We start from the raw sequence: 23332 nt of genomic DNA on the forward strand, positions 1-23332 counted from the left end.
GATCTATAACACCGAGCGAGACAGAGCTCAGCTGGAATCACTGTGTTTCCACGTGAGGCTGTCACCGCCTCAGGCCAGAACATTCCGTGTGTCAGAGTGTATAATAGCATATGAGCATGTGTGTGTCCTGTCTGAACATGCAGCTTTCACCCCTCCTAAATGTCTGTCCCTAACGCTTCCATGCCATCCCTTGCATGACTGTGTGTGTGTGTGTGACTGTGTGCACAGACCTGTGTGAGTGTGTGTGCATATATGTGTGTCTCTCTCTATGGCAGGTATACCAACCTGACTGCGGCTGTCCTGCTCTCTAAGGGGTTGATGGGCAGTGGTCGTATTCCTGGGTAAAGGCCCTGACTCATCATCCTGGCTCCGTTCCGGATCACTCCCTGAGGGACTAAAGATAAAGGGGAGAGAGAGGAGAGAGAGGGTCAGTTACACACACACACACACACACACACACACATAAACACATCACATTTTGTTATGTTACAGCCTTATTCTAAAATCTACCAACAATACCCTATAATGATGAAGCGAAAACAGGTTTTTAGACAAATAAATAGAGGACAACCATCTCTGCAGCGCTCCACCGATCGGGCCTTAATGGTAGAGTGGCCAGACGGAAGCCACTTGCCAAAAGGCACCTAAAGACTCAAACAAGATTCTCTGGTCTGATGAAACCAAAATGTTAATCTTTGGCCTGAATGCCAAGCGTCACGTCTGGAGGAAACCTGGCACCATCCCTACGGTGAATCATGGTGGTGGCAACATCATGCTGTGGGGATGTTTTTCATCGGCAGAGACTGTGAGAGTAGTCAGGATTAAGGGGAAAGATGAATGGAGCAAAGTACAGAGAGATCCTTGATGAAAACCTGCTCCAGAGAGCGCTCAGGACCTCACACTGGGGCACACAGCCAAGATAACGCAGGAGTAGCTTCAGGACAAGGCTCTGAATGTCCTTGCAAGGCCTAGCCAGAGCCCGGAATTGAACCCAATCGAACATCGCTGGAGCGACCTAAAAATAGTTGTGCAGTGACGCTCCCCATCCAACCTGACAGAGCTCGAGAGGATCTGCAAAGAGGAAGGGGAAAAAGTCCCCAAATACAGGTGTGCCAAGCTTGTAGTGTCATACCCAAGAATACATGAGGCTGTAATCGCTGCCAAAGGTGCTTCAACAAAGTACCGATTAAAGTGTGTGAATACTTAAAAAACTGAAATATTATATTTACTTATTTTTTTTATTTTTGCAAAAAATTCTAAAAACCTGTTTTTGCTTTGTCATTATGGGGTATTGTGTGTAGATTGATGAGTGGGAAAAACTATTTTAATACATTTTCTATTAAGGCTGTAACGTAACAAGATGCAGAAAAAGTCAAGGGGTCTGAATACTTTCCAAATGCAGTGTACGTATGAGCTGGTTAAAGACGTCATGTACCAAATACCTGGGGGTGGTGATTGACGATAAGCTGCAGTGGAAGGAGAACACCTCTGTGGTTTTAAAAAAAGGCTCAACAAAAGCTACTCCTTTTAAGGAAGCTCAGATCCTTTGATGTCTGCTGAAAAAATGCTCCAACGGGTAACATCACTGAGGTGGATGCAAACAGGCTAAACGAAATCAACAAGAAGGCTGGATCTCCCATCGGCACCCACCAGGACAAACTAGACCCTGTCCTGGATAAGCGGACCTCTGGAGTATAGAAGCCAACACTAGCCAACCCCTCCACAGTATCAGCCTGGAGCATCGCAGTGCGATAGCAGACAGATTTATTTGACCCAGATCCAAAACAGAACGTTTATGCAGATCCTTTTTACCATGTGCTATGAGGATTTTAAACACAAACACTTCGTTTTTAAATCAAATCAAATGTTATTGGTCACATACACATGGCTAGCAGACGTTAATGCGAGTGTAGCGAAAAGCTTGTGCTTCTAGTTTCCGACAGTGCAGTAATATCTAACAAGTAATCTAACAATTCCCCGACAACTACATAATATACACAAATCTAAAGGGGTGAATGAGAATATGTACATATAAATATATGGATGAGGGATGGCCCGAGCAGCATAGGCAAGGTGTAATAGATGGTATAAAATACAGTATATACATAGGGTATGAGTAATGTAAGACATGTAAACATTATTAAAGTGGAATTATTTAAAGTGGCATTATTCCATTTATTTAAGTGGCCAGTGATTGGGTCACAATGTAGCCAGCAGCCTCTCTGAGATAGTGATGGCTGATTAGCAGTCTGATGATGGCCTTGAGATGGAAGCTGTTTTTCAGTCTCTCAGTCCCAGCTTTGATGCACCTGTACTGACCTCGCCTTCTGGATGATAGCGGTGTGAACAGGCAGTGGCTCGGGTGGTTGTTGTCCTTGATGATCTTTTTGGCCTTCCTGTGACATTGGGTGCTGTAGGTGTCATGGAGGGCAGGTAATTTGCCTCCGGTGATGCGTTGTGCAGACCGCACTACCCTCTGGAGAGCCTTCTGGTTGAGGTCGGTGCAGTTGCCGTACCAGGCTGTGATACAGCCCAACTCTCAATTGTGCATCTGTAAAAGTATGTTAGGGTTTTGGGTGACAAGTCAAAATTTCTTCAGCCTCCTGAGGTTGAAGAGGCGCTGTTGCGCCTTCTTCACCACACTGTCTGTGTGGGTGGACCATTTCAGTTTGTCTGTGATGTGTACGCCAAGGAACTTAAAACCTTCCACCTTCTCCACTGCTGTCCCTTCGATGTGGATAGGGGGGGTGCTCCCTCTGCTGTTTCCTGAAGTCCACAATCATCTCCTCTGGTCGTAATGTTTTACATTTGAACATCTTGGCCATGTTCTGTTATAATCTCCACCCGGCACAGCCAGAAGAGGACTGGCCACCCCACATAGCCTGGTTCCTCTCTAGGTTTCTTCCTAGGTTTTGGCCTTTCTAGGGAGTTTTTCCTATCCACCGTGCTTCTACACCTGCATTGCTTGCTGTTTGGGGTTTTAGGCTGGGTTTCTGCACAGCACTTTGAGATATCAGCTGATGTACGAAGGGCTATATAAATAAATTTGATTTGAATTGATTTTGACTTTGTTTTGTTGACGTTGAGTGAGAGGTTGTTTTCCTGACACCACACTCCGAGTCGCCTCACCTCCTCCCTGTAGGCTGTCTCATCGTTGTTGGTAATCAAGCCCACTACTGTTGTGTCGTCTGCAAACTTGATGATTGAGTTGGAGGCATGCATGGCCACGCAGTCATGGGTGAAAAGGGAGTACAGGAGGGTCTGAGCACACACCCTTGTGGGGACCCAGTGTTTAGGGTCAGTGAAGTGATGATGTTGTTTCCTACCTTCACCACCTGGGGACGGCCCATCAGAAAGTCCAGGACCCAATTGCACAGGGCAAGCTTAAGACCCAGGGCCTCCAGCTTGATGATGAGCTTGGAGTGTACTATGGTGTTGGATGCTGAGCTGTAGTCAATGAACAGCATTTTTAGGTTTAGGTAGCCTTGTTATCAAATTTGCTTTGATAAAATCCCCAGCTACAATAAATGCAGCGTCGGGATATATGGTTTCCAGTTTCCAGAGTCCAGTGGAGTTCCTCGAGGGCCGCCGTGGTGTCTGCTTGAGGGGGAATGTACATAGCTGTGACGATAACAATTCTCTTGGGAGGTATTATGGCCAGCATTTGATTGTAAGGAATTCTAGGTCGGGTGAGCAGAAGGGCTTGAGTTTCTGTATGTTGTTATGATTACACCATGAGTCGTTAATCATAAAGCATACACACCCGCCCTTCCTTTTCCCAGAGAGGTGTTTATCTCTGTCAACGCAATGCATGGAGAAGTCCGGTGGCTGAACCTATTCCGACAACATATCCCAAGAGAGCCATGTTTCCGTGAAACAGAGAATGTTACAATCTCTGATATCTCTCTGGAAGGCAACCCTTGCTCGAAATTCGTCTACCTTGTTGTCAAGAGACTGGACATTGGCGAGTAGTACACTCGGGAGCAGTGGGCGATGTGCACATCTACGGAGCCTGACCAGGATGCCACTCCTTCTGCAGCGCCGTTGTTTTGAGTCGGCTTCTGAGATCCATTATCCTGGGTGGTGGTCCAAACAGGATCCGCTTCGGGAAAGTCATATTCCTGTTCGTAATGTTGGTACGTTGACGTCACTCTTATATCCAATAGTTCTTCCTTGCTGTATGTAATAAGACTTAAGATTTCCTGGGTTAGCCATTTTTAGATGATGATGATGCTGCTTTTAGTGTCTGTGTGTCCTTGTTGTGATTTTTTATGGTGTATTTATTGTAATGTATGTATTGGCTGGTGCAATAAAAATGTCCCCTCTGTTGGATTAATAAAGTACTCTTATTTTATGGTACAGTTCACACATAGAAACTCCAAATGACAAATAAACCAAGCAGATTGCAGATCATGTGAACAAAAAAAGAAACAAAATGTCATCATCAACAGAGGGAAGGAGGGATATGGATGATAGAAAAGAGAGGGAGGAAAGAAAATGATTCACTGCAAAGCAGCCAACTCGGATATCCAGACAATCCAGGCCCAGCCAATGCTATACCATGACCGTGCAGCATGACCATGACCGTGGCAGAGCTGTAGTGCTGCAATCTACCCTGCACATATTGGCCAGCAGCGACGTGAGATCGAATCCCACCCAAGACATTTTCGGACTTTCTCCCAACTACATCGACACCCCTGTATCTACCTACCGTCGATAGTGTCTGAATAAAAGAGAAAATACAAAGGAGGACAACTCTACTACACATTGTACTGTAGCTCAGAGCGAAACGTACAGGGAAACATGCACACTCGATTCTCCTTGGCCCAGGCCCTCCCTCCATCTATAGAAGGCTTTATTAAGTTTGGTCAGAGACGGAGACGGCTTGTAAACACACAGAACACCATAGAGAGAGAGAGAGAGAGAGAGAGAGAGAGAGAGAGAGAGAGAGAGAGAGAGAGAGAGAGAGAGAGAAAAGAGAGAGAGAGGCGGGATAAAGAGAGAGATAAAGAGAGAGACAGATTGTAAACAGAGAGAAGAAGGATGTGGGACAGTGCGTTTCTTTCTTTCCCAGGCACTTTCCAATAACCACATAGTCAACCCAGTGGAAAGATATGACTGGACAACAAACTAAAAGAGAGAAAAAGAGGAAGGACTGCTGAACCTGATGAGAGAGTGGCTATCTAGCACATTCCCTCACACACTGCTTCAATTAGTTAGTCCTGAGTAAGACCCCTGTCAAGACTCCTCAAAACACACATGCGCACACAGAGCCCGACAGAGTGCTATTGAAAGATGAAAGGAGGGGGTTCAATTGACAGTTAAACCATCATGACCGGGTCGGTTCAATCGCGTCTCAGCAAATCACAGTCCTCAATGTCTGGGTTATTTGGACTCCATTCACCTCTGTCTTAACACGTTACATTTAAGAGCCATGTTGGTCAACAGATCCAGATCTCTGCGGGTATTCCTCTATGAACCAGACACTTTATGGATTAGATGAGATTATAATCTTTGGATTATTATCTTTTGTTTTGAATGATATTTGAGTACAATAGAGGGGGCACAGTGGTGACGAGGCAGACGGCGAAATTGGGGACAGCTAGGGCATTGACAGGCACACCTGCCACTCTCTGACGGACGGTTGGCCAGCGACACGACAGCGTTGGTGTACGTGAGACACAACCTCCCCGCAATGGAGAAAAAGAAAGATGGAGGGATGAACTAATCTAAAGCAGATGGCAGACTGTAGAGAGAGAGAAACCAAATTAAAGCGCGAGAGAGGGGGAAGAAAAGAGGGGGGGGGATATTATCAGTTTAGAATCATGCTCACCTTCCTGGCCATTAAGCAAGCAAGTCAGAATTGTTGTCTTGGCAACCCCCTCTCCCCAAACTGCCATGACAACCGTAGACAACTATGGTTACTATAGTGACCATTGCTAAGCTAGCTAACCAACCAGAAGAAGGCTAAATAGAACAGCTGGGTTGAAAATGCCCTCTTTTCTCTTTTGTCTCCCACCACTCGAAAAGAGAAGGGCACAAGGGGTGCCCTCAGACAGGGGGTACCCTGACCCCAACCCTCAACACACACACACACACACACACACACACACACACACACACACACACACACACACACACACACACACACACACACACACACACACACACACACACACACACACACACACACACACACACACACACACACACACACACACTGCCCATCTATCGTCGTGATAGGATGTGAAGTGACAGAGAGACGCGGAGAGGGAAGGGCATTAGTGTGGTTGGGCTAGCAGGGTGAAAGGCTAGTGGGAGATCTCCTTTGTAGTTCCATTGTAGCTGGGTCCATGTTACACAATGGGACAGTCCATTCACACACTGATGGGCCAAAGACCTTAGTAGAGAAAGTATCTAAGCTCGAGAGCATCTAAGCTCGGATACAAGAATGACTGGAATGCCACAGTTGATAGGAAATGGTGCTATAAAGTAGCATCAAATCGAATGGTAGAGAGTAGTATCAAGTCGTATAGTTTCAAAGAGTATCAGACCTGTGTTATGGATATTACTGAGTGTCTGTGTGCATACATTGTCTAGGCTTCTAGAACTTAACCTCTCAACAACTCAATCTATTTCTACATCTCCTACATCCAGCACACTCGTTCAACCCATCTCAATTTCTCACTCCATCTCTAATCATCTCTCTCTGTGTCCCAACTGGCACCCTGTTCCCTATATAGTGCACTACTTTTGACCAAAGATCCATGGGCCCTCGTCAAAAGTCATGTGCCAAATAGGGAATCGGTTGCGATTTGGGAGACCGACTTTGTTTTATGCCTGCAGTCGGCTCTCTACTTCCATTCTGATGGTGGATGGATTTCCTTATGTGGGTAAACACTGAAGCTCTCAGTGAGGCCAGATGTCAAAGGCCAATCTGAGACCCAGGGACATTGGCAGACAGCTCCTAACCAGATCCATACACACTCACTGGAATGGAATACTGCTCTGAACTTTGACCTCACGATCAATGCAGCGCACTTGATGCTTCCCCTCCATGACAGACAGAAGAGTGTAGAAATAGAGCTGGTAGACTGGACAATCCTGACAGGTCTAACTGACTGACTAACATATGTTACGGACCACTAGGGGGAGAGCCTGGTTATAGGGTAATCTGAGCCTCGATCTGTGATGGAGGGTCATATCACCTTCAGTGCTATTGAGATATGGTGGGAGATGCTTTATATGACTGGTTACTGTGGTTACACCCGACAACCCTCAGTTCACACCATAGACTTCAATGTAACATACATTGACCTTCAGCTTTCGCGTCCATCCTCTATACAAGACTGGAGCTTCCACCAGCACGGGAATACTCTATTTTATCTAACCTTTGTATTCCTATTTTGACCAAGTAAATACATTCTATTTACAAGAAAAGAATGGAGTTGCGGGAGAGAGGAACGGTATATTCATAATTGTACATTTGACTGTTGTCTGAGTACAGTAATGTCAATGCACTGACCTATAGACCGTCATCGTGAGGACCTGGGCCTCATTCACGTCAAGAATACCCCGACAACGACCAGTACAACAACAGAATCCAGAAGCGTCCCACATTCTTTCACGGACCTTTAGGGTAGGCAGTAGAGGAGGCACCTTCCCTAGTACCTAACACAATACAGTCAATACAGACTCGCCTAGTGCCTTACACCCAGAAATCGCAGATTATTCATAGAAACAAACTGCTGACTGGCCTTGTATTGAAAAGCCCTGTCTCTGTCCTTTAGAATGTCTCTATCTATTGGTATGGAGGAGAGAGAGACAAGGAGAGGAAAAAGGAGAGGAGCTGGTCCAGGCAGGGGAGTGCTGTGGGTCTTTGTGTCAACACAATAACCTGGATGGAGTGAGAGAGTAAATACAGAGAGAGGGACGGAGGGGTGGATGGAGAGATAGAGGGCTGGAAGAGTTTGTAAACTGTGGTCTATGCTACGCTCCAGTTGGTCTTTACATTAAGGGAGGACAGACAGAGCAGACAGACAGACAGACAGACAGACAGACAGACAGACAGACAGACAGACAGACAGACAGACAGACAGACAGACAGACAGACAGACAGACAGACAGACAGACAGACAGACAGACAGACAGACAGACAGACAGACAGACAGACAGACAGACAGACAGACAGACAGACAGACAGACAGACAGACAGACAGACAGACAGACAGACAGACAGACAGACAGACAGACAGACACTTTCATAGGAAGAGAATTGACTTCCTAGGTAACGACACTATCAAGAGAGTCACAAACACAAATATGTAAAGCAAACAAACGCTCACGTGCACAGAATGCATAGACAGACACATTAACCATTAGAACCATTTCCTGCAGTCAAATGACCAAATCTCCCACTAGAGGCCTCATGGGTGGAATGTTATTCATATTTTTCACAATTAATAAACATTTTTATTTTTTGTATCTCAATTTCACTGCAACTCCCGTACGGACTCAGGAAAGGCGAAGGCCAAGAGCCTCTGTCCTCTGAAACACAACTCAGCCAAGCCCGCGCTGCTTCAAGACACAATGCCCACTAAACCCAGAAGCCAGCCGCACCAATGTGTCAAGAGGAAACACCGTACACCTGGCGACCATGCCGGCGTTCACTGCGCCCAGCCCGCCACAGGAGTCGCTGGTGCGCGATGGGACAAGGACAACCAAACCCTCCCGTAACCAGGATGGCTCTGAGCCAATTGTGCACCGGCCCATGGGTCTCCCGGTCGCGGCCGGCTGCTAAAGAGCCTGGACTCGAACCCAGAATCTCTAGTGGCACAGCCTAAGACCACTGCGCCACTCGGGATGGCCCCGGGGTTTCTATGTCAAACGGTTTTCTTATATTTCAGTCTTCTGTGATATGTGTAAAGTGTAATATTTGGATGAAAACTCAAAATGTAATACATTTCAACTCTATAACTGACATGGTACAGGTGTCCTATTTTTTTAAGCGCATAACCATGTGTGTGAGGTGTATACTTTTGTTTCAAAGTAGATTTGTTTAAGACCACCAAGAAACACTCGGTGACCCTGGTTTACCCCACCGCAGTAACTGTAACTCTTTAGCCCACTGTAATGCAAAATCATTTCTATATAAAGGAGCACTGATTGTGGCCATGTATAGAGTGAAAGAATAGACATGAATAAAGAAAGATGTTGTCTGGAAGCCTGTTAAGTGATTTCATCTTAGTACATCACACAAAAGCACTTCCTTGAAGAACACAGCGACTCTCTGGAGTACACACACACACACACACACACACACACACACACACACACACACACACACACACACACACACACACACACACACACACACACACACACACACACACACACACACACACACACACACACACACACACACACACACACACACACACACACAAACAAACAGCTTTAATATCACATTTCAATGCTCGGCCGATTAGGAGGAGAAACATGATGATTCTTTCATGGTTACCGAGTGAACATCACAAATACAAAATTAACAGAATAGTCTTTAATTTATTGGAGGTTTGACGAAATGTATCATTCCTTCTCCAATTCCCCTGATCCTTACTTTAGGTAAGGCTTCTGAAGAGGAGTGCTCAAGATATTTTTCCAAACCAACACATGGTGAATTTGGGGGACAGTCAAAGTGGGACTCGAACCTGCAATCTTTCTATACCAAAGCCATTGTAGCCATTTAGAGGTCCACACACACACACACACACACACACACACACACACACACACACACACACACACACACACACACACACACACACACACACACACACACACACACACACACACACACACACACACACACACACACACACCCTCTCTCATCCAGGAAAAAGGAGAATATATTTGTGGGAGCAGCAGACAGATTCAGACATGTAGATGTTGAACCGTTCAAAATAGGCCATCCATGTTGTTGCCAGGTAACAGAGTGTGTTTATCACTAATGGAATGGCTTCTCCTGGGTCAGAGCAGGGATGTGTGTGTGTGTGTGTGTGTGTGTGTGTGTGTGTGTGTGTGTGTGTGTGTGTGTGTGTGTGTGTGTGTGTGTGTGTGTGTGTGTGTGTGTGTGTGTGTGTGTGTGTGTGTGTGTGTGTGTGTGTGTGTGTGTGTGTGTGTGTGTGTGTGTGTGTGTGTGTGTGTGTGTGTGTGTGTGTGTGTTCACAAATTATATGGTCAAACACAGTGTGCTCAGAGACATTGTGGTCAGGAATCAAGGTGTTTGAGGTCAGAGTGAAGAGGTTGTAGAGGACGTTGTGGTTGATACACATGACCTGGCTCTCCTCTGCTCTGCTCTCTTCTCCCTCCTCTCCCCTCCCCTCCTCCCTTCCCCCTCCTGATTACAGAATAATCCCAAATACTCCATCCAGACTGACTTGAGGTGCAGACACCTCTCCTCTCTCTCCAATTTCTCTTCCCCCCCATCAAGTGATGATAAACTGTGTTTGAGTCGTTCTATTATTCACTAAGTGATACAACCCGGCTTCCAGCTAACAAGGCGACATCTGACTGAAGCTGCCTTTTAGCGCTGTGTTCAAGAGAATAAAATTAGCAACACTTCACATTAAAGGCACACCAACAGCTCTCCACACAGGCAGCCTTCTAAGAGCTACATTCAGGAACACCACACGTATTCAACAGAGTAAACACACACACAGTCACTCAGAACTACTACTGTCACTGACACACACACGCACGCACACACACACACACGCATACACACACAGAGAGAGATAGATAGAGACACAGACAGAGACACAGACACAACTATTTGCACATCGCTACAACACTGTACATAGCCATAATATGACATTTGAGGGTAATGTTTACTGTTCATTTTTGTTTATTATCTACTTCACGTGCTTTGGCAATGTTAACATATATTTCACACATCTCTCTCTCTCTTTCTCTCACTCACTCAAATGTGGCATCTTGCTGTACAAATCTCCCGAGATGAATTCCTAGGACTCTGTCGACAGTATACAGAATATGGACAGGATCTTGAGGTAACTGATCAACTCAGATTTTAGGCTGCACTATCCATTTAAAGCAGAAATGTGATGTTCCTTTCCACTTGGGCCCATGGCCTGTTCTGAGTCCACAACCTCTGTCGTGCAAAGCAACAGACACACAGGGAGCTGTCAGGCTTGTGTAACAGAAATGGAGGAGCAGAGGTCTGGGAAACAAGCTGTCAGAAATAAGAAAGTCCTTTTTAGAAAGAGGAGAGGTTCTAAACAAGGAGTTTTACTTCAAGTAGAGTGGCTGAATTATTCAAGGGTTCTTAAAAAAGGACAGAATCCTTCAATGATTTCATTGTTTCCCTTTTATCTCCCTCTCTCTCCATCTTTTTCTCTCTCCCTCCTCTAAAGGAATGTCTGTGTGGCTTCCCATATGAACAAATATGACAGTTTACTGTAGAATCCACAAGTATAGACCATATATTTTGTTCCCTACAGGTTATAGAAAAAGAGCAGAAGCTATGAACTATCCCTTCAGTGCCACGCCCTGGTCATTATATTTTGTGTTTTTGGTATATGTTTGGGTAAGCCAGGGTGTGACATGGGTTTATATGTTGTGTTTTCGTATTGGGGTTTGTAGTAATTGGGATTGTGTATGATTAGGGGTGTGTCTAGTTAGGCTTGGCTGCCTGAGGCGATTCTCAATTGGAGTCAGCTGTTTCTCGTTGTCTCGGATTGGGAACCGTATTTAGGTAGCCTGAGTGCGCGTTGTATTTTGTGGGTGATTGTTCCTGTCTTAGTGTTGTAGTCACCAGATAGGATGTAATAGGTTTTCGTTTCGTTTGTTGTTTTCATATTCAGTTATTTCATGTACCGCTATTATCTTCATTAAAGTCATGAGTAACCTACACGCTGCATTTCGGTCTGACTCTCTTCATACAACAGACAAACGATGTTACAGAATCACCCACCACTCACAGACCGAGCAGCGTGTGAACTGGCAGGATCTGAAGGAGGACGTTATGGACAGCAGAAGCATGGAGTATACTTCCTGGGAAGAAATTGACAGGTGGGCGGCCGACCCAGAGCGAGTGCAGGAGCCCGCCTGGGATTCCCTACAGCAATGCGAGGAGGGCTATAGACGTATGGATTCGAAAAGGAAAGCACAGCTATACAGAGCGAAAACGGAAAGTAACGGGGGAAAGCACAGAGAGAGAGTGGCTGAGTCAGGAGTCAGACCTGAGCCTACTCTCCCTGTTAATCGTGAAGAACAGTTGCAGTGGGAGAGACTGCACCATTTGGAGATTTGGACATGGGAGGAGGAATTAGACGGTAAAGGACCCTGGGCGCAGCCGGGAGAATATCGCCGTCCCAAGGAGGAAATAGAAGCAGCTAAAGGGGAGAGGCGCAGGTATGAGGAAGCAGCACGGTGACGCGGTTGGAAACCGGAAAGTCACCCCAAAAAATGTATTGGGGGGTGGCTAGAGGGGAGAATAGTTATGCCAGGTAGGAGACCTGCGCATACTCCCTGTGCTCACCGTTGGGCTAGAGAGACCGGGCAGGCACCGTGTTATGCTATGGAGCGCACGGTGTTTCCAGTGCGGGTGCAGAGCCAGCTGCGACACATACCAGCCCTTCCTATTGGCCGGGCTAGAGTGGGCATCGAGCCAGGTAAGCTTGGGCAGGCTCGGTGCTCAAGAGCTCCAGTGCGCCTGCACGGTCCGGTCTATCCAGAGCCACCTCTACACACCAGTCCTCCGGTAGCAGCTCCCCGCACCAGGCTTCCTGTGCGTGTCCTCACGCCAGTACCACCAGTTCCAGCACCACGCACCAGGCCTCCAGTGCGCCTCGCCTGTTCAGCACAGCCAGCGCTTTTCTCCCCTCCTGTGCTGCTGGAGTCTCCCACTTGTTTAGCTCAGCCAGAGCTTTTCTCCTCTCCTGCGCTATCGGAGTCTCCCGCCTGTTTAGCGCAGCCAGAGCCTTTCTCCTCTCCTGCGCTGCCGGAGTCTCCTGTCTGTCCAGCGCCACCAGTGCTCCCAGTCGGCCCAGCGCGTCCAGTGCGCCTCGCCTGTTTAGCGCAGCCAGAGCTTTTCTCCTCTCCTGCGCTGTTGGAGTCTCCCGCCTGTTCAGCGCAGCCAGAGCCTTTCTCCTCTCCTGCGCTGCCGGAGTCTCCTGTCTGTCCAGTGCTGCCAGTACTCCCAGTCTGCCCAGTGCTCCCAGTCTGCCCAGTGCTCCCAGTCTGCCCAGCGCCGCCAGTTGGCCCAGCGTCGCCAGTCTGCCAGGATCCGCCAGAAGTGCCAGTCTGCCAGGATCCGCCAGAAGTGCCAGTCTGCCAAGATCTTCTAGATCGGCCAGACAACCTGAATCTTCCAGTTCCACCAGCCAGCCAGGATTTACCGGAGCCTACTACCTGCCTGAGCTTCCTCTCAGTACTGAGCTTCCTCTCAGTACTGAGCTTCCTCTCAGTACTAGGCTTCCTCTCAGTACTAGGCTTCCTCTCAGTACCAGGCTGCTTCTGTCCTGAGATGCCCCTCTGTCCTGAGCTGCCCCTCTGTCCTGAGATGCCCCTCTGTCCCGAGCTTCCCCTCTGTCCCGAGCTGCCCATCTGTCCCGAGCTGCCCCTCTGTCCCGAGCTGCCCCTCTGTCCCGAGCTGCCCCTCTGTCCCGAGCTGCCCCTCTGTCCCGAGCTGCCCCTCTGTCCCGAGCTGCCCCTCAGTCCCGAGCTGCCCCTCGGTCCCGAGCTGCCCCTCAGTTATGTGGGGATCAGGGTGAGGACTATTAGGCCATGGTCGGCGGAGAAAGTGGATTATCCCAGGACGCGAAGGAGAGGAAATAGGACATTAATGGAGTGGGGTCCACGTCCCGAGCCAGAACCGCCACCATGGACAGATGCCCACCCGGACCCTCCATATGCTCTTGAGGTGCGTCCCGGAGTCCGCACCGTAGGGGGGGGGGGGGTTCTGTCACGCCCTGGTCATTATATTTTGTGTTTTTGGTATATGTTTGGGTAAGCCAGGGTGTGACATGGGTTTATATGTTGTGTTTTCGTATTGGGGTTTGTAGTAATTGGGATTGTGTATGATTAGGGGTGTGTCTAGTTAGGCTTGGCTGCCTGAGGCGATTCTCAATTGGAGTCAGCTGTTTCTCGTTGTCTCGGATTGGGAACCGTATTTAGGTAGTCTGAGTGTGCGTTGTATTTTGTGGGTGATTGTTCCTGTCTTAGTGTTGTAGTCACCAGATAGGCTGTAATAGGTTTTCGTTTCGTTTGTTGTTTTCATATTCAGTTATTTCATGTACCGCTATTATCTTCATTAAAGTCATGAGTAACCTACACGCTGCATTTCGGTCTGACTCTCTTCATACAACAGATGAACGACGTTACATTCAGAACCCAGACCAATCTACTTAGTTTATGGAAAATGTGTTCTTTCAGTATTTATCCAGTAGGTTTCCTGACGGAAAATAATAAAACAAAAACACCATAGGAAATATTACAGAAATGTGCAGCAAAAAATACTAGAGTGAATACTACAGTAAAGTCTGCAAAAACACTCGTTTTATTTCACTACAGTATCTAGTGTTTTTGCAGACTTGGACTTTAGTGTATAGTGTAGAATACAGTTAACTATACTATAAATACTGTAGTCAAATAAAACTGTGGTATATACTATAGTACATAATGTTGTGTTTTTTGCATTGTAGTATACTGTAGTATGTACTGTAGTGATTTTTCCTGTGGGTTGCTGCTTCCTTCCTGCCACTCTCTGGCTGGGGCATTGCTGTCGCCAAGGCAACCGATCACATTTCACATACTTCACTTCAGAGCCCGGGTGGATCACACACACCACATGACCAAGAACAGGAAATACCAGAGAGAGAGAGGGAAAGAGAGAGAGAGAGAGAGGAGAAAATGAGGAGACAGACATGCAGAGAGGGAGTAGGGAAGAAAGAGAGAAAGAAGGATAGAGGGGAGACATAATCAATGTTTACAGCCCATAATTGAAACCAGTCGAGTGGTGACTATAAGCAAAGTCATTCTTACTCTATATATCTTTCAATGCTGCTATGCGTTCCACTTTACCCTCCACCACCCCTTTTTATCTCCGTCCCTCTCTCTCGCTCTCACTCCCGCACTCATCCTTTCTCCCTCTCCCGCTCTCTCCCTCTGTGTAAAGGAAGGCAGTGTAGTGTTACAATGCACAGCCCCTGACTTCAAAACCTATTTATAGAAGTAACTGGGTAAGAAAGAGGAAGAGAGAGGGAAGGATAGGGAGAGCATGAGGGGGGGGGGGGATAGGGAAAGAGGCATCATCATCATCACAAGTCAAAGCACCCACAAACTTCATATGATCATGCATGTGACAGGCCTAACTATGACACCCAGGAAATGAGCTTCACATTTACCAGGCACAACCCATATCTGTTCACTCAGATCACAGACTTAACGAGATGATGCAACACTCAGCCCTCTCATCAATTCACACTTGATGACAGAAACAGAAAGATACACAACAGCTACGGATCATATCTGTTCAGTCATAAAAGCAGACGCTACACCCACATAATAAATCACCCCGATAATGAACGAGAGAAAGAGAGAGAGAGAGGAAAAACGATCAATAAAGATAGCAGATGTTCCTCCATAGATCTGAATATAGAACACATGTAGCAGTGAAGAATAGCAGACTGGTGTTCTAAGTGGGAGTGACCAATAGCAGACTGGTGTTCTAAGTGGGAGTGACCAATAGCAGACTGCTTTTCTAAGTGGGAGTGATCAAGAGCAGACTGCTGTTCTAAGTGGGAGTGACCAATAGCAGACTGCTGTTCTAAGTGGAAGTGACCAATAGCAGACTGCTGTTCTAAGTGGGAGTGACCAATAACAGACTGGTATTTTAAGTGGGAGTGACCAATAGCAGAGGGTGTTCTAAGTGGGAGTGACCAATAGCAGACTGGCTTCTAAATGGGAATGTAGACCTTCCCACACTTTGAGGTGAACCAAGGACTGCATAGAATTTCATAGTCTGAAACAGGAAAGCCCAGTACATCAGACGAGTGTGATGACATCTCACTTTACATAAAGATCCTTCAGCATCAGAGAGCCTTTCAGTGGTTCATTGGTGGCAGCGGTGGAATTTTACTCATTGTGGACATGCTGTATAAGTGTGAGGACACCAGACAACCAGTCAACCCCTTTCCCTCCCATCAGCTGGATCTGTCACATGGGTTGCCGGTGCTGTGTCATTTCCCCTAGACGTGAGGACACCTTTTCATCCCCCAGACAGACAGACAGACCCAGGAGACATGGTCAAGGCTGTTAGTGGAGACTCACACACACACCTCTGAGTCACTGTGACACTCCGAAGGTAAAAAGAGGGAAAAGGATGAGAGAAAAGGAAGAGGGAGTGAGATGCTTTGAAGCAGGAAATACGCTACCTGATAGCACCACCCACAGAGAGAGAGACAGGAGAGATGATGTAACCAACTGATCGCTGTGACCACAGCCTCTCTCGCACTTCCTTTTACCCCCAGGGTATTCTGACATAACAGAGTGGTGTGTGTGTGTGTGTGTGTGTGTGTGTGTGTGTGTGTGTGTGTGTGTGTGTGTGTGTGTGTGTGTGTGTGTGTGTGTGTGTGTGTGTGTGTGTGTGTGTGTGTGTGTGTGTGTGTGTGTGTGTGTGTGTGTGTGTGTGTGTGTGTGTGTGTGTGTGTTTGTAGCTAACGTGACAACGGCCACTTCTAGACAATCAGATCTGCTAAAACTGGACCGGACACACTATACCACCTAATCCATTCACACTAGGAGATAGGAGATTATGATAGGAGGAGAGCAAGGAGCAGAACAACAAGACAAGGTATTGGGGGGGGGGGTGTCTTCAGTCCCATAGTCTTTGACACAACTCTCATGGAACAAAGAAGAGATAAAAGGAGTGAGTGAGTGAGAGGAGGATGAGAATATGAGAGGGGAAAAGGAGGGAGGAGAGGAGGCGTTCCCCCTTTCAGAGCACACACTGGGTGCCTGGGAGAATAATGAGTAAAAAGTGTTACACACACACACACTTCTACAAACTCTGTTCTCTCTGTCTCTCTTTCACCCCCCCCCCTCCTCCGTCATCTCCTGAATATCTAATTGTGGAAGAAGAGCGAAGAGAAGAACGAGTGACTAACTCTTAGAAGTTAAGGGGAGAGGAGGAAAAGAAGGACGATGGAGAGAGAAACAGAAGAGGAGGCAAATGTCAAAGGGGCTTTATTGGCATGGGAAAAGGGGCTTTATTGGCATGCGAAAAGGGGCTTTATTGGCATGCGAAAAGGGGCTTTATTGGCATGGGAAAAGGGGCTTTATTGGCATGGGAAAAGGGGCTTTATTGGCATGGGAAAAGGGGCTTTATTGGCATGGGAAAGGGGGCTTTATTGGCATGGGAAAAGGGGCTTTATTGGCATGGGAAAAGGGCTTTATTGGCATGGGAAAGGGGGCTTTATTGGCATGGGAAAAGGGGCTTTATTGGCCTGGGAAATGGGGCTTTATTGGCATGGGAAAGGGGGCTTTATTGGCATGGGAAAGGGGGCTTTATTGGCATGGGAAAAGCAAGCCAAAGCAAGTGAAATACACCGAAAAGAAGGAACCAAAAACAACAACAGCAACAAAAAAAAAAACGATTGAAAATGAACAGTAAACATTGCAATCATAAAGGTTTCAAAAATATAAAGACATCTCTTTATGCTCGCGCTCTCTGTTTACTCTGTTTAGGGACAGACGGCATTCCCGTGTGACACGTCGGTAATACACATATTACACATACCTTATTACATATTACACAAAGCTTTACGTATAAAATATGACATCTATTTAGAACTACACCAGCAAGCACCTTAAACACTCATCACTCTACTGCACTCAATACCATCTACTGTATCTTGTCTATGCCGCTCTGTACCATCACTCATTCATATATCTTTATGTACATATTCTTTATCCCCTTACACTTGTGTCTATGAGGTAGTAGTTTTGGAATTGTTAGCAAGATTACTTGTTGGTTATTACTGCATTGTCGGAACTAGAAGCACAAGCATTTCGCTACACTCGCACTAACATCTGCTAACCATGTGTATGTGACAAATACAATTTGATTTGATTTGATCTCACTTGTCCAACTGTCTGCATAAGAAAACAACAACAACAACAAAACATTGAAGTGTGATGAGAAAACGGGTTCTGCCAGAATGTCTTGAAACAGGCGACAACGGTCTACGTTCCTCCATAACGGTAGCGGTGAGTTTCATGCAGAGGGAGCTATGGAGAGGGGTGTGGTATGGAAAGTGCGGAAAGTGGTTCCACTGTGATATTCTGTGTCTTCAGTCCACTGCCATTCCTCCAACTATTCATCGGTACTCCGGTACTCCTCTCTTCCCTCGCTCTCTCTTCATTCTTTTCTCTCCCATATCAGCAAGTTAAATATCCCCCGGCTTATTCTGCCATTGCTCAGAGCTGAAATATGTGTGCGTGTGTGTGTGTGTGTGTCCATTGTATGTATTCATTGCTGAGAGCAGAGTGGTGTGTGGAAGACTTTTCCTCTGACTCACTCCTAACTTGTGAGACAGCAGAGGCACGCGACACACCGACACACACTGCGCCACACGTCCTGCTCTGTCGCCTTCTGCTCTAACTGGTCCTGCATCATTCAATAGATGTAAAAACATACAGAAGTCCACCTAAATGGAATATAGGTTCAGGGGCTTAGAGGCGCTGTCTCACACACACACACACACACGCACCAATAGAAATTGGACACTCGTGAACAAAAATTGTAATGTGGTTACATGACACACAGCTATAACGTCACGCGCACGCACACATACAATGATGTCACATGTCAATCAATGGTCTGGAAACCCTTCTTGTGTTACGCGCAAGCGCGCACACACACACACTGCAGGGAACAATACAGTTCAATGATGATGAGTTAATGGGACTATACAATTTTAGTTAGTACTATAACATCTGTACTATTAGGTATCACAGCTGTCATATTACTAGTCTGGATTACTGGACCCCAATCCCTTCTCCTCTCTGCTCTATATTCTCTCTCCTCCCTCCCTCCCTCTATCCCCTCTCCTCACCTCCCTCTATCCCCTCTCCTGTCCTCCCTCTATCCCCTCTCCTGTCCTCCCTCTATCCCCTCTCCTGTCCTCCCTCTATCCCCTCTCCTCCTCCTCTATCCCCTCTCCTGTCCTCCCTCTATCCCCTCTCCTGTCCTCCCTCTATCCCCTCTCCTGTCCTCCCTCTATCCCCTCTCCTGTCCTCCCTCTATCCACTCTCCTGTCCTCCCTCTATCCCCTCTCCTGTCCTCCCTCTATCCCCTCTCCTGTCCTCCCTCTATCCCCTCTCCTGTCCTCCCTCTATCCCCTCTCCTGTCCTCCCTCTATCCCCTCTCCTGTCCTCCCTCTATCCCCTCTCCTGTCCTCCCTCTATCCCCTCTCCTGTCCTCCCTATATCCCCTCTCCTGTCCTCCCTCTATCTCTCTATCCCCTCTCTTCAGTTTGAAAGTGATGGGTATAGCGCTAGACTCCAGCTCTCTGAGCCATTCCTAAGCTAGACACGCCTCACCACAGAACTTTGAACTGAAGAGGCACAACTCAACAAGAAGAGCAGGAGAGAGGAGAGGAGGGGAGAGAGAGAGAGAGAGACAGAGACAGAGGGAGGGAGGAGAAGAAAGAGAGGGTGTATTTGGAGGGCTTTTGGCAGGGTGTCAGGGGAAGCTCCTAAATCCATAAATCAATAGTGACCTGTGCATGAGACTGGGACAGGTGTGAGAGGCTGCAGAACGGAGCTGGATCACACAGCTGAGGGAGGAGTGTGTGTGTGTGTGGGGGGGGGGTACCTGAGTTTGTGTGTCATGGTACTAGTGGCTCAATAATATAGCTCTAGTTTGTCTGCCTCTCCTTTAGCTGCTCCAGAGGAAATCTCCAGCCTCTCAACAACTCTCTCAAGGCCTGCGCAAGGGACTGCGAGACACACATACATACACAATCACACACACACACTGGAAGCACACCTTTCTACTTATCTGTGTGAGTGTATGTGTTACCTAGCAGTTCAGATCGTGTTTCGGTCGCTGCTCTCAACAGATGTTCCTCCCACACACACTAACCCCCCTCACCCTTCCCCTCCATCCATCCATCCATCCATCCCTCCATCCCTCCCTCCCTCCCTCACGCTCCAGGTAATACCAGGCTCCACAGCAGCAGAGTTGATACTAAACACTCCTCCCTCTAACTGCCAGTACCAGTGGTGTGTCGGTCTGTCAGCTGGGAGACAGAAGAGTGACACAGTAGAGTAGGTCTCCACATATCTAAGGAGTGTTCTATGAACATCCAGTAACTTGCAGGGGCAGGGTACTTTTGGTACCTCTGTCTGTAATAGTCCTGCTATCTCTAACTGAGATGAGGGGGGAGAGAGAGAGAAGAAAGGGCCTACCTAGTCAGCTGCAAAACTGAATACATTCAACCAAAATGTGTCTTCAGAATTTCCCCAACCCCTCTGAATCAGGGAGGTGCGGGGTTGAGAGAGAGGGGGGAGTAGAGTATACGACATCATTAAATCTATTTACTCTAACGACACAAGCAGTATTAAACTGAACAATAAAATAACAGTTTTTTGCACAAGGGCGAGGGGTGAGACAAGGGTGCAGTTTAAGTCCAACTCTGTTCAATGTCTACATCTGCAGCCCATGGACTCACCCTCAAAGATGAAGTCCGATTCCTGCTCTACGCAGATGACCTTGGCCTACTGTCACCAACAGAGAAACTACAGGAACAACTTAACATTATTTGGGAATAAAGCATAATTTCTCCCTTTTTTACCTTTATTTAACTAGGCAAGTCAGTTAAGAACAAATTCTTATTTACAATGATGGCCTACCAAAAGGCCTCCTGCTGTGACGGGGGCTGGGACAATTTTTTTTAAATACAATAAAATATAGGACAAAACACACAAGTTTCGGAAATCCAAAGCTGTGATTTTCCAGAAAAATGCCAGGAATCAGAGCAGCAGACACTCGTTCAAATTTGGAAATACCATGGCTGAACATGCCCAATGGTACAACTACCTAGGACTAAAAATATGTGCCTCTGGTAGGTTTTGGTCTGGCATTGAATCCACTCAAATAAAAAGCCCGTAAAGCATTTTACTCCTTAAAAAGTAAATTCTCAAAAATAAATATTCCTCTCCAAATATGGTACAAAATAGTCAACAGTGTAATTTTACCAATTTCACTATATGGAAGCGAGGTTTGGAGTCCAATCTGTAATTACGATCATAAGCATTGGGCTAAAAACTCAATGGAAAATCAACATACAGAATTCTGCAGAATTATCCTAAATATATACAGTGCCTTGCGAAAGTATTCGGCCCCCTTGAACTTTGCGACCTTTTGCCACATTTCAGGCTTCAAACATAAAGATATAAAACAGTATTTTTTGTGAAGAATCATTTCAAACAAACTTTTTAACAAATCAAAAACTGCGACCTTTTGCCACATTTCAGGCTTCAAACATAAAGATATAAAACAATATTTTTTGTGAAGAATCAACAACAAGTGGGACACAATCATGAAGTGGAACGACATTTATTGGATATTTCAAACTTTTTTAACAAATCAAAAACTGACAAATTGGGCGTGCAAAATGATTCAGCCCCCTTAATAAATCCTGTTGGGGATAGGGCTGTTTACTGCCCCCTCTGGAGTAATTGCGTGCCCATAGTAAACAGAATTTTTTTTTGTCAAAAGTTGCTAATATATGCAAATAAAAAATATTATTGAATAGAAACACTCTAAAGTTTCTAAAACCGTTTAAATTATGTCTGTATGTAAAGCAGAACTCTCAGGGCAGTCATTCTCCCAAACTCTCTCTTGTCATCGGAAAAGTTGGCCCAACTTTGACGTCATCGCCCCCACCCTTCCCAAGCACCTACAGGTCTGGGTAAAGTCTCTTTGTCTTCAGCGCGATGTCTGCTTCCAATGAGGGAAACTGAGGGTACTAGCAGGAACGGAACGGTCCTAAAAAAAAAATGGCTTCGCTCTCGAGGAGGAACACTGGCAGCAACGGAGGAAATCATAGATCAAACGTGTCCAGCACGTCCCGAGAAAGAACCAACCCTCTCCTCAGGACCGAACGAAAAACGAGCAAAAGGGAAACTAGGGTACTACTCTAAAAAAAATCATTGTGAGAATCGCGCGCTCACGAGAGTTTTGGCGGGTCGAAACCTTTCGGTCACGCGAAAAAACAGGTTACTCTCATGCGCGCTCTGCTCCGGTCCTGTCTTTTTTCCAAGATCGATTAAACGGTGCCTGTGTTTCTGTTTGTCCTCACAATTGCTGTACACCTTTATAACATGTTAAAGCTTGATTATGAACTTAGTTTGATAAGTTTAGTCGACATATAATATGTCATTTCAACGTTTTGGTGCGCATCCACTTGACTTTTGGCTGCATTTCAACCGAAATGTGTCGTGTTTGAGAACCGAAAGACACAGACTGCAAAACTAAACGCTGTTTTTGGTAAGTATAATTCCTTCCAGGTCTTCAGATGGAAGAACAGCAAAGGTAAGGGAATATTTATGTGGTAAATTTGGGTTTCTGTGGACTCCAAGATAGAGGAGCCATAATGCTACTTTTTGAGCGCCGACTCATAGTATAGCCTAGTGAACGAAACGTTATGTCATTCAGCTCGATATCCACGCAGGGGCGCAAGAGCACCGCCCAAAAGAAACCCGCCCCGGCCGAGAAGAAGAACTATGGTACCGGCCAAGAGACAGAGACAAACAATCTCGAGAGCCTTACGTTCGGGAGCCGAGAGAGTATAGTCTACCTTAACGTTAAAAATAAATGTAACACAGCGATTGCATTCAGAAGAAGTATATCTTCCTATATATATGTAGAACATGCATATTTAGTCAAAGTTTATGATGTATATTCCTTGTTAGCTGACGTTATCTGCCGGAGCTATCGTCATTTCTCAGGACATTTGAGTAGCATTTTTGAACGATGCATCATTGTAAACAGAGATTTATGGATATATATAGCATATTATTGAAAAAAACATAAATGTACTGTGTAACATGTTATATTACTGTCATCTGATGAAGATTTCAAAAGGTTAGTGAAATTATTTTTCTTTTAATCCTGCGTTTGTTGATTGCATATTTTTTTCAACTTGGCTATGCAAATTAGCTGTGTCTTCGGTGGTGGTTTGACATAAATATGTGCTATGTTTTCGCATGCAGTAAACATTTTAGAAATCTGACTTGCTGGGTA

General features: G+C 46.3%; 1 protein-coding gene across 4 annotated transcripts in view; it reads right to left on the reverse strand.

Annotated features, from left to right (window-relative positions):
- The window catches only part of foxn3 (forkhead box N3), a 115666-nt gene that overhangs the window by 5664 nt on the left and 86670 nt on the right, over positions 1 to 23332 (reverse strand). For all 4 annotated transcript variants that reach the window (XM_046308100.1, XM_046308103.1, XM_046308102.1 and 1 more), the window contains exon 5: positions 286 to 394. In XM_046308100.1, coding sequence (XP_046164056.1) covers positions 286 to 394 — 109 coding nt within the window. The remainder of the gene's footprint in view (positions 1 to 285; positions 395 to 23332) is intronic.

The sequence above is a fragment of the Oncorhynchus gorbuscha genome, linkage group LG17, assembly GCF_021184085.1.
Source record: "Oncorhynchus gorbuscha isolate QuinsamMale2020 ecotype Even-year linkage group LG17, OgorEven_v1.0, whole genome shotgun sequence".
Lineage (NCBI taxonomy): Eukaryota > Metazoa > Chordata > Actinopteri > Salmoniformes > Salmonidae > Oncorhynchus > Oncorhynchus gorbuscha.